This window comes from Balaenoptera borealis (assembly GCF_965194805.1).
Source record: "Balaenoptera borealis genome assembly, chromosome: 7".
NCBI classification, from domain to species: Eukaryota; Metazoa; Chordata; class Mammalia; order Artiodactyla; family Balaenopteridae; genus Balaenoptera; species Balaenoptera borealis.
The window spans coordinates 128,692,197-128,704,881 of NC_138864.1; the positions used below are offsets into that span (position 1 = coordinate 128,692,197).

General features: G+C 42.4%; 1 protein-coding gene across 7 annotated transcripts in view; it reads left to right on the forward strand.

Annotated features, from left to right (window-relative positions):
* Positions 1 to 1,211: 1,211 nt before the first annotated feature.
* Positions 1,212 to 12,685, forward strand: part of RNF32 (ring finger protein 32) — a 53,083-nt gene continuing 41,609 nt past the window's right edge. For 3 of the 7 annotated variants that reach the window (XM_082398851.1, XM_082398857.1, XM_082398856.1), the window contains exons 1-3: positions 1,212 to 1,355; positions 4,022 to 4,113; positions 4,653 to 4,935. In XM_082398851.1, the coding sequence (XP_082254977.1) occupies positions 4,099 to 4,113; positions 4,653 to 4,935 (298 nt within the window). In that variant the 5' untranslated portion in view covers positions 1,212 to 1,355; positions 4,022 to 4,098. Of the gene's footprint in view, positions 1,392 to 1,550; positions 3,916 to 4,021; positions 4,114 to 4,652; positions 4,936 to 12,685 lie in introns of those variants that run through there. The other 4 variants (XM_082398852.1, XM_082398854.1, XM_082398853.1 and 1 more) reach the window with 4 other exon arrangements.

Genomic DNA, 12,685 nt, shown 5'->3' on the forward strand with positions numbered 1-12,685 from the left:
GTTCCATCCCAGGACTGAAGCATCGCCAGGACAACTGGTGGAGAAGGGCTCACGGATGCTGAGGGGAGAAGTAAGAAATGTCCCCTTTATGCATAGAACCCAAAAGTAAGATCTACCTATCTGAATCCAAAGCTTTCCCACTCTTTCCTCTGTGCTCTGAGTCACAGAACAAAAGGTCCTCAGGACTAGTGACCCTTACTTGTCTCCTAGACCCATCAACAACTGGAATGTAAATCAAGATTACAATATTTGTCGGAAAAGTTTGAAATATTATGTGAAAGATTACGAACTTCATTATGAATTTAATTTGGCTTTATCAAAAAAATTTACCTTGTTTTTAGTCTGCTTCAACAAACTTCCAAACAGGAGTGGCCATCTTAGAAAATTTAATTCCATTAGGAAAAAAATTATCTTCAATGAAGCTTCAGATTATCTTGTTTCATCAATATATCATTTACTCCAATGTTACATCAAAAACTTTAACTTTTAGGCCTTTAACCATCAATGACCTACTTCCAATCAACTTGGTAACTTCTTTAGACCTCACTTTCAGAGAAGTGAAAAAAAAAAAGACTATTTGCATTTTGTATTTTTTCTCTGTACTTTCAGCTGAACTTCATTTCAATAAAAGTTTAAATAGCACAGCTGAGTCACTGTCTCAACAAACTTCTATTGGCCTCTGCGTTGGGCCACCATGAAGCGTTAGGGACTGGATTTAAGCTTACCTCCGTCAACTAAAAAAATCAAATATATGAAACAATGGTTTTCGGACACTGGACAACGGCCAGTGCAGGATGTGATGCTTAAAGAGGGGAAAGCAAGTGGGCCAGGCGTGTCCAGGCTACACCCGAGGCAGGGCCAGCGGCCTGGCTGCCTGAAGCGGTCAGGGCTCCAGGACCCGCAGCAGGACGCACTCCGGGAGCCGGAGCTCCGACGAACACTACACGAAGGAAACCACGGAGCCGGGGGACTCGAAGACCCGCCCCACGTGCGTCCGCGCCCCGCGCTCCACACTCCGCCCCCGACACTTGCGCGAGCCCGCGCGGCGGCGAGCATGCGCGGCGCGGCCCTGTGCGGCGCGCAGCAGATGAGCATGCGCGGTGTGAAAGCACCGCCCAAGCGATAGAGGCGTCTGTACCGTGCTCAAGGCAGAGCCGGTGAGCATGCGCAGTGTGGCTGCACGAAAGGCGGGACCTGTGAGCATGCGCAGTGTGGCAGAGCCGCAGCGGGCTTCCGGAAAGTGGTGCTCAGCGTGGGGCCGGACTGGGCCGTTGAGCATGCGCGCTGGCGTGCGACCGGAGCGGCGGCGGTTGCTAGGCAACGACGAGCCGCAGAGGTGGAGGGCGTCGGCAGCGGTGGGTGTGCAGAGGGTGGGGTCGGTTCCGCTGCAGGTGCGGCCCCGGGTGGAGTAAAGAGGAGGGGTGGGATGGGTTGGGGCGGGCAGGGGAGGGGGCGCCCTGGAGGCGGGAGCGGCCGGGACTGTCCTGTGCAGCCCCAAAGGTCCTCGGGTCCCCAGGGCAGCCCGCCTACTCCGTGGCCATCCCTTGGGAGGGCCTAGAACGGTCACTGTCTGAGAACCACAACCAACCCGTTACTGAAAGGGGGTCCACGGTTAACATATACAGTGGACCCTTGAACGAGGGTGTGAACTGCCGGGCCCACCTGCAGGCCGTACCCGGATTTTCTTCAGCAAATATGTACCGCAGTGCTACACTCTCCCTGGCGGGGGACGGGGGTCGGGTGGAGGCTGACTCTGGGACTTGAGCGTCCTGGGGTTTTGGTGAAAACCGGCGGGTCCTGGAACCAGTCCCACGGATACCCAGGGACAGGAGGGCTGTCATTTTACAACTGTTTCTGTGCTTCTGGCCAACCTGGGTGGAATCTCATCAAAAATGTAAAACAAGGAATTCCTAAGTTATAAAACCTGGCAACACAGTGTGTCCAATTGTCTTTTAAAAACTGCTTCTCTGGTGTTCCTGTGTTTTTAACTAGCATGTTTATAAATTAGCTTAAAGTCACTTAGACAGATCGGTAACTAATTACTTTGCCACCACAGTGGTATCTTTTTACCAAGCCCTACCTCTTTTAACTAATTGTTAACAATGGAATTTACAAAGAAAAAATATTCCTATTAATTTTAGCTCTTAATACTGGGTAAGGATTAAGTTTCTAACCCTACCGCTGCCACAGACTAATTATATAATTTTGGAGGAGTCAGTAATCTCTGGATGTGTTTTCTCCTTTTAAAATGAAGTTGGACTAAATAGTTGAAAATAGTTTCTAATGCTGAAATTTAACGGCACTATAGGACTTACAAGGGGCACAGTTTTTAAAAGCTCTTGATGTTAAGCCCAGTGGCTTACAGTGTAGACACTTGAGATAAAATTGTCGACTGCAGATAGCTAGCTATGATTATTAAACAATTTTTAGGATAATGCAAACTATATTCTGCCAGGTTGTGGGCATTTTTAAAGTAGAAGATTCTGTTAGTGATTTTTCAGCATTTTAAATACCTTCTACCATTTCTTCAGCCTAGACTGTTGTGATGCAATATTAGATGGAAACTCCTTCATTCTCCTCTTGATGCCAGAATTGAAGGGGAACGGGGTTGCCATAGAAGCTGTCACCTCACTGCTAAGGGGTCTTGGGGATCTCACAGACTCCTTTCCACTGTGCTTGCTTTCCTCATTCTGCACTCACCCCTGAGGAAGCTCATTCTGCAGGACTAACTGAATATAGGTGTTGATCCTCAGATACATATTTGGATTAATTCGTCTCTCGTCTTACAATCAGGCCCTCAGCAGTACTCCCTAGATTACTCCAGCAGTTTACTGTTCCTCCCCATCCCAATATATTTTGGACTCTCGTCTTCATAAGATATACCCTTGTCTAAAAACTAAAAGGGCCAATTCCAAATTCTTCCACCAGCTTTTTTTTTTTTTTTTTTTTTTGTCTGCGTTGGGTCTCCTTTGCTGCGCGCAGGCTTTCTCTAGTTGCGGCGAGCGGGGGCTACTCTTTGTTGCGGTGTGCGGGCTTCTCACTGTGGTGGCTTCTCTTGTTGCAGAGCATGGGCTCTAGGCGCATGGGCTTCAGTAGTTGTGGCACGTGGGCTCAGTAGTTGTGGCTCGCGGGCTCCAGACGCGCAGGCTCAGTAGTTGTGGCGCACGGGCTTAGTTGCTCCGCAGCATGTGGGATCTTCCCAGACCAGGGCTCGAACCCGTGTCCCCTGCACTGGCAGGCGGATTCTTAACCACTGCGCCACCAGGGAAGCCCCTTTCCGTCAGCTTTGAAGGGAACTGGATCAAGAATAACTGTTTACAGAGTATCTTCTGTGTAGAAGGACCTATTTTAGATACTTTACAAAGGTTGTCTCATTTAATCCTAACAATAACCTTGCAAGGAGAGCGTTATTATATCTGTCTTGAGGTGGGGAAACAACCTCAGATTTGCTACGTATCTTGTAGAAACAGGTAGAGCAAGACTAGAACCCATGTTTGTGCCTCATATTCTGTATGTCTCTGTTGTGGACAGAGTGAAGTCAGACAGTATTCCTCTTACATCCCAGGGCGTCCACTGTTCCCTTCTCCTCTAAAACATAAACACCTGCTGAGTTCTGGCGTGCCTGTGCTTTTCTTGTACCTGTGGGGTAGCATGTTCGTTGCCCGCTCTCTGTCCTTCAAATCCCTGTTTTAATATTATCCCTTTAAGAGGTATTTCACTTACATTCTCTGATCTTTGTAGTCTGAAATTTTGTTGTATTCACGTATAGTATCATTACGTTTAGCAACAGATTGTTCTCATTCATATTAATAGGTTCCCTCCAACTATCAGGAGAGCTGCTTGAGGACAGGTAAATCAAGTCATAACCGGCTTGAGTTCCTCTGGGATCAGAGCACAGAGCTTCGTGCTGTGCTGGTGCGCATTCATCATCAGTCAGACTCTCCATATTTCTCTTCCCCGTAAACGTCATCAGAGATTTTAGGTACACTCTAACGTTGGCTTTCTGTTGGCTTTTTTACAGTAGAAGAATCAAAGGACTGGGATATGAAATGATGATATAATTTGATATAGCCCAGCAACCACTTCTCCTGAGTCAGCATGTTAAAAAATAAGGTACACAATCCTTTTTAAAACATACACATTGTTTTACTCATGAATATATTTTAATTCAGCTATTTGACAGTATAAAAAATAGTTTGCAAACCTTGCTTCAGTGAGGAACTGTCAGCTGTAGTACTTGGTGTAAGCATCTCTTAGCTGCATGGGAATTGTATTTTGTATAAGTTTTCACTAAAAAAGCATACACTTAAATGCAAGATTCTCTTTAGTATCACAGAAGCAAGCTTGGTCTGGAGTCTAATTATTGTGAAGCAGAATGTGCTCAGGCATGCCCAGCTTATATACGTCAGAATGCATTTATTCATATTATGATTAAGGCCTTAGTAATTAAGTGAAAAGATGTTACTATGTCATTAACGTAAATGGTGAGACTGGGCTTTGCTCCCCTGACTTGGGTAACGACGGGTGAAGCATTCTTTACGACTGGATTTGGTCTGGTATGCCATCAAGGTTGAGTGTTAAAGCATAAGCTTTCTTGTAAATGGTACATTAGATAATGTTCTGCATGTAAGGCTTTTTTCCCCACTTTTTAGGGTCATTCATCTAAACAGGATAACTTAGCAGTCACTGCAGTGGCTTTACAAGATCACATTTTACATGATCTTCAACTTCGAAATCTTTCAGTAGCAGATCATTCTAAGACAAAGGACAAATGTACAAACGTACATTCTTGGACAGAGAACAGATCCAAGTCTCTAAAAAGAAATACAAAAGCAATAATAGATACTGGACTTAAAAAAACCACACAAGGCCCTAAAGTGGAAGATCCAGAAAAAGAATACGTTCTTGATCCAAAACCACCACCATTAACTTTAGGTAAGCTAATCTTCATTCGTATTTTGACTTATTAGAGCTAGTTGATCTAGCTCTAATCTAGCTTATTAATCTAGTTGAGATTAATAGTACCATTTTCTCTGGTACAGAAATTATTTTAACTTATAATCTTACAGAAAGATATGTCTGTACTGAAGTTTAAAAGCGATAATGGGGCCAATTTGAGCAAGAAAATAAAGATAGTAATGGTAAGTAGAGTAAGAATAAGTAAAAACAGAATAAAGTAGATATCCATTAATCTACAGTGACAGAAATAAATAATTGAAGAAATAAATAAGTAATGGGAAAGGCTCTTTCTTACAGTAGAATGACAACTATAAGTATAGTAGACCAGAGGTAGAAATAGAAAATCACCATGTGGTAAAGACCACACTGATAACAACCATCTGAGGATGCTGGAACTAGCAGGGGAGTCGCGTTGAGACACAGGTGGGGGCACAGCCTCATGGCATTGCCCCAGGGGCCAACTCACCGCAGGAGAAGTGACAGCACCTTTACCAAGTGACAAAGTCTGACGCCAGGCTCTCAGAAGGACGCAGATCCCTCCTAGGGCATTCTCGCCAAAGATGCATCTCCGAGTGTAACTCTGAGGAAACCTTAGATGACCCTGGTGGAAGGACATTCTACACAGTTCCTGGCCAGCACTCTGCAAAAGCATCAAGAGAAGCAAATAAAGACTGGGGTGCTGTCCCAGATCCTGGGAGGCCAAGGGGACAGGCCAACTGAGCCCTGTGAGTGATCAGGGTTAGAACAAAAGGACGTCAGTGAGACAAGAATGACATCCTGCGGGGAGTATAGATTAATCGAGAGCACTGGATCAACATAAATTGCTAGATTGGACCGTGGCACTCAGGTCGTGTAAAATGTGAACATCTGGGGAAGCCGAGTGCAAGGCACGTGAGGATTCTTTACACGGTTTTACAACCGTTTACAAGTCCGAGATTATTTTAAACTGCAAAGTTAGGAATAGAAAAGGTTTTGATTTTTATTTATTATTTTTATTTTTTGCAAGGGAGGCTGGGAAGTAAGGTCCAGCTGTGTGCCCAGGAGGAGGGGAACAGGCTGGTGAACATCAGCTAGCTTCCACCATAGATTCAAAGGATTAAAAGGGTTTATCCCTGTGAAGAAAGAGGAAGAATGTTCTTGACGGAGAAGAAGACAGAGGCAGGGCTCTGAGGCAAGAGAGCTGGGGCGTTTGAGGAGCTGAAATAAGAACAGAGTGGCAGAGCCTGGTGAGCCGGGATGGAGGAGAGTGGGAGAGCAGGGAAGATATGGGAGGGGTCGGATGAGGAGAGGGGCTTGGGGTTTTAAAATTTTTGTTGTGGTAAAATATACATAGCATCTGCCCACTCTCACCACTATTATTCAACATAGTTTTGGAAGTCTTAGCCACAGCAGTCAGAGAAGAAAAAGAAATAAAACGAATCCAAATCAGAAAAGAAGTAAAGCTGTCACTGTTTGCAGATGACATGATTCTATACATAGAGAATCCTAAAGATGCTACCAGAAAACTACTAGAGCTAATCAATGAATTTGGTAAAGTAGCAGGATACAAAATTAATGCACAGAAGTACCTTGCATTCCTATACACTTAGGATGAAAAATCTGAAAGTGAAATTATGGAAACTCTCCCATTTACCATTGCAACAAAAAGAATAAAATACCTAGGAATAAACCTACTTAAGGAGACAAAAGGCCTGTATGCAGAAAATTATAAGACATTGATGAAAAAATTAAGGATGATACAAATAGATGGAGAGATATACCATGTTCTTGGATTGGAAGAATCAACATTGTGAAAATGACTATACTACCCAAAGCAATCTACAGATTCAATGCAATCCCTATCAAGGTACCAGTGGCATTTTTCACAAACTAGAACAAAAAATTTCAGAATTTGTATGGAAACACAAAACACCCCAAATAGCCAAAGCAATCTTGAGAAAGAAAAATGGAGCTGGAGGAATCAGGTTCCTGGACTTCAGACTATACTACAAAGCTACAGTCATCAAGACAGTATGGTACTGGCACAAAAAGAGAAATATAGATGAATGGAACAGGATAGAAAGTCCAGAGATAGGGCTTCCCTAGTGGTGCAGTAGTTAAGAATCTGCCTGCCAATGAAGAGGACACGGGTTCAAGCCCTGGTCAGGGAAGATCCCACATGCCACAGAGCAGTTAAGCCCGTGAGCCACAACTACTGAAACCTGTGCACCTAGAGCCCGTGCTCCGCAACAAGAGAAGCCACCGCAATGTGAAGCCCGCGCACCTCAACAAAGAGTAGCCCCGCTCACCGCAACAAGAGAAAGCCCGCGTGCAGCAAAAATAAAATAAATAAATTCATAAAAAAAAAAGAAAGTCCAGAGATAAACCCATGCACATATGGTCAACTTATCTTTGATAAAGGAGGCAAGAATATACAATGGAGAAAACACAGCCTCTTCAATAAGTGGTGCTGGGAAAACTGGACAGCTACATGTAAAAGAATGAAATTAGAACACTCCCTAACACCATACACAAAAATAAACTCAAAATGGGTTAAAGACCTAAATGTAAGGCCAGACATTATCAAACTCTTAGAGGAAAACACAGGCAGAACACTCTATGACATAAATCACAGCAAGATCCTTTTTGACCCACCTTCTAGAGAAATGGAAATAAGAACAAAAATAAACGAATGGGACCTAATGAAACTTAAAAGCTTTTTGCACAGCAAAGGAAACCATAAACAAGATGAAAAGACAGCCCTCAGAATGGGAGAAAATATTTGCAAATGAAGCAACTGACAAAGGATTAATCTCCAAAACTTACAAGCAGCTCATGCAGCTCAATATCAAAAAAGCAAACAATGCAATCCAAAAACGGGCAGAAGACCTAAATAGACATTTCTCCAAAGAAGATATACAGATTGCCAACAAACACATGAAAGAATGCTCAACATCATTAATCATTAGAGAAATGCAAATCAAAACTACAATGAGATATCATCTCACACCGGTCAGAATGGCCATCATCAAAAAATCTACAAACAATAAATGCTGGAGAGGGTGTGGAGAAAAGGGAACCCTCATACGCTGTTGGTGGGAATGTAAATTGATACAGCCACTATGGAGAACAGTATGGAGGTTCCTTAAAAAACTAAAAATAGAACTACCATACGACCCAGCAATCCCACTACTGAGCATATACCCTGAGAAAACCATAATTCTAAAAGAGTCATGTACCAATCTTCATTGCAGCTCTGTTTACAATAGCCAGGACATGGAAGCAACCTAAGTGTCCATGACAGATGAATGGATAAAGAAGATGTGGCACATATATACAATGCAATATTACTCAGCCATAAAAAGAAACGAAATTGAGTTATTTGTAGTGAGGTGGATGGACCTAGAGTCTGTCATACAGAGTGAAATAAGTCAGAAAGAGTAAAACAAATACCGTATGCTAACACATATATATGGAATCTAAAAAAAATGGTCAGGAAGAACCTAGGGGCAAGATGGGAATAAAGACGCAGACCTACTAGAGAATGGACTTGAGGATATAGGGAGGGGGAAGGGTAAGCTGTGACAAAGTGAGAGAGTGGCATGGACATATATACACTACCAAATGTAGAACTGATAGCTAGTGGGAAGCAGCCGCATAGCACAGGGAGATCAGCTCGGTGGTTTGTGACCACCTAGAGGGGTGGGAGGGGGAGGGTGGGAGGGAGGGAGACGCAAGAGGGAGGAGATATGGGGATGTATGTATATGTATAACTGATTCACTTTGTTATAAAGCAGAAACTAATACACCATTGTAAAGCAATTATGTATAACTGATTCACTTTGTTATAAAGCAGAAACTAACACACCATTGTAAAGCAATAGTACTCCAATAAAAAGGTTAAAAAAAAAAAAAGAGAAAAAACTATACATAACATCAAATTTACCATTTCAACCATTTTTAAGTGCACAGTTCAGTGGCATTAAGCACATTCCCACTGTTGAGCGACCATCGCCGCTGTCCGTCTCCAGGACGTTTTCATCTTCCCAAACTCTGTCCCCGCCCCCAGCCTTGGGCAACCGCGAACTCACTTTGTGTCTCTACAAATCTGGCTACTTTAGGAGACGTGTATAATAGCAGTCATATGATACTTGTGCTTTTGTGCTTATTGCTTTTAGCATAACATCTCCAAGGTCCGTTCATGTTGTAGCACTATCAGAATTTCATTCTTGTTTAGGACGGAATACCATTCCATTGCCTGCATATAGCACATTTGGTTTATCCATTCCATCAATGGACACTTGAGTTGTTTCTCCCTTACGGTTACTGTGAATAATGCTGCTGTGAACATTGGTGTACAAATATCTGCTTGAGTCCCTCCTTTGAGTTCTTTGGCGAATACACCAAGAGGAGGAATTGCTGGATCATATGGTAATTCTATATTTAATTTTTTGATGAAGCACCATGAAGTTTTCAGTGATGCTGGGCACGGAAAGTAGGTTTGGCTGGGACCTTGCGTCCGAGGGCAGGTGACGGATGGAGGAGGAGCCGAAGGCCTGTGGGCAGGAGCTGAACCACAAAGAGGGAGCCTGAGGTCGCTGTGGTGCCCAGTGGACACTTTGTCATTCTCCCCGGAACTGCTAACAGTGCTAGTTCTGTCCTGGACACGGCATCTCACAAGAGAGGCGCAGGCTTGGAGAATGTGACAGTGATTTAGTGACTGTCTTCCATGTGCATGTACAGTTTACAGAAATGATCAAGCAGCCTCAGAGCAGTCACCTGAGCAGGGTAGATGTAAATTAGACATCAGGAAGAGAATCCCAATTTGGAGTAAATGAGTCATTCTTTCAGTAGCTCTTATTTTGAAAATCTAATTATTATGCATATTAGTTACTAATGAGGTTGGACCACATGCTCTTTTTTTTTTTTAACATCTTTATTGGAGTATAACTGCTTTACAATGGTGTCTTGGTTTCTGCTTTATAACAAAGTGAATCAGCTATACATATACATATATCCCCATATCTCCTCCCTCCTGCATGGTCACAAAGCACCGAGCTGATCTCCCTGTGCTATGCGGCTGCTTCCCACTAGCTATCTATTTTACATTTGGTAGTGTATATATGTCCATGGCACTCTCTCACTTCGTCCCAGCTTACCTTTCCCCCTCCCCGTGTCCTCAAGTCCATTCTCTACGTCTGCATCTTTATTGCTGTCCTGCCCCTAGGTTCTTCAGAACTTTTTTTTTTTTTTAGATTCCACATATATGTGTTAGCATACGGTATTTGCTTTTCTCTTTCTGACTTAACTTCACTCTGTATGACAGACTCTAGGTCCATCCACCTCACTACAAATAACTCAATTTCGTTTCTTTTTATGGCTGAGTAATATTGCATTGTATATATGTGCCACATCTTCTTTATCCATTCATCTGTCATGGACACTTAGGTTGCTTCCATGTCCTGGCTATTGTAAACAGAGCTGCAATGAAGATTGTGGTACATGACTCTTTCTGAATTATGGTTTTCTCAGGGTATATGCCCAGTAGTGGGATTGCTGGATCGTATGGTAGTTCTATTTTTAGTTTTTTGTTTTTTTTTTTTTAATTATTTATTTATTTATTTATTTATTTATGGCTGTGTTGGGTCTTCGTTTCTGTGCGAGGGCTTTCCCTAGTTGTGGCAAGCGGGGACCACTCTTCATCGCGGTGCGCGGGCCTCTCACTATCGCGGCCTCTCCCGTTGCGGAGCACAGGCTCCAGACGCGCAGGCTCAGTAATTGTGGCTCACGGGCCCAGTTGCTCCGCGGCATGTGGGATCTTCCCAGACCAGGGCTCGAACCCGTGTCCCCCGCATTAGCAGGCAGACTCCCAACCACTGCGCCACCAGGGAAGCCCTATTTTTAGTTTTTTAAGGAACCTCCATACTGTTCTCCATAGTGGCTGTATCAATTTACATTCCCACCAACAGCGTATGAGGGTTCCCTTTTCTCCACACCCTCTCCAGCATTTATTGTTTATAGATTTTTTGATGATGGCCATTCTGACCTGTGTGAGGTGATACCTCATTGTAGTTTTGATATGCCTTTCTCTAATGATTAATGATGTTGAGCATTCTTTCATGTGTTTGTTGTCAATCTGTATATCTTCTTTGGAGAAATGTCTATTTAGGTCTTCTGCCCATTTTTGGATTACGTTGTTTGTTTTTTTGATATTGAGCTGCATGAGCTGCTTATAAATTTTGGAGATTAATCCTTTGTTAGTTGCTTCATTTGCAAATATTTTCTCCCATTCTGAGGGTTGTCTTTTCATCTTGTTTATGGTTTCCTTTGCTGTGCAAAAGCTTTTAAATTTCATTAGGTCCCATTTGTTCATTTTTGCTTTTATTTCCCTTACTCTGGAAGGTGGGTCAAAAAGGATCTTGCTGTGATTTATGTCATAGAATGCTCTGCCTATGTTTTCCTCTAAGAGTTTTATAGTGTCTGCCCTTACATATAGGTCTTTAATCCATTTTGAGTTTATTTTTGTGTATGGTGTTAGGGAGTGTTCTAATTTCATTCTTTTACATGTAGTTGTCCAGTTTTCCCAGCACCACTTATTGAAGAGGCTGTCTTTTCTCCATTGTATATTCTTGCCTCCTTTATCAAAGATAAGGTGACCATATGTGTGTGGGTTTATCTCTGGGCTTTCTATCCTGTTCCATTGATCTATATTTCTGTTTTTTGTGCCACTACCATACTGTCTTGATGACTGTAGCTTTGTAGTATAGTCTGAAGTCAGGGAGCCTGATTCCTCTAGCTCTGTTTTTCTTTCTCAAGATTGCTTTGGCTATTCAGGGTCTTTTGTGTTTCCATACAAATTGTGAAATTTTTTGTTCTAGTTCTGTGAAAAATGCCATTGGTACCTTGATAGGGATTGCATTGAATCTGTAGATTGCTTTGGGTAGTATAGTCATTTTCACAATGTTGATTCTTCCAATCCAAAAACATGGTATATCTCTCCATCTGTTTGTATCATCTTTAATTTCTTTCATCAGTGTCTAATGGTTTTCTGCATACAGGTCTTTTGTGTCCTTAGGTAGGTTTATTCCTAGGTATTTTATTCTTTTTGTTGCAGTGGTAAATGGGAGTGTTTCCTTAATTTCTCTTCCAGATTTTTCATCATTAGTGTAGAGGAATGCAAGAGATTTCTGTGCATTAATTTTGTATCCTGCTACTTTACCAAATTCATTGATTACCTCTAGTATTTTTCTGGTAGCATCTTTAGGATTCTCTACGTATAGTGTCATGTCATCTGCAGACAGTGACAGTTTTACTTCTTCTTTCCGATTTGGATTCCTTTTATTTCTTTTTCTTCTCTGATTGCTGTGGCTAAAACTTACAAAACTATGTCGAATAATAGTGGTGAGAGTGGACATCCTTGTCTTGTTCCTGATCATAGAGGAAATGGTTTCAGTTTTTCACCATTGAGAATGATGTATCATGTATCATTTAAAGCTTGTGTTTCCTTATTTATTTTCATTTTGCATGATCTGTCCATTGGTGAAAGTGGGGTGTTAAAGTCCCCTACTATTACTGTGTTACTGTCAATTTCCCCCTTTATGGCTGTTAGCATTTGCCTTATGTATTGAGGTGCTCCTATGTTGGGTGCATAAATATTTACAATTGTTATATTTTCTTCTTGGATTCCCTTGATCATTATGCAGTGTCCTTCTTTGTCTCTTGTAATAGTCTTTATTTTAAAGTCTAT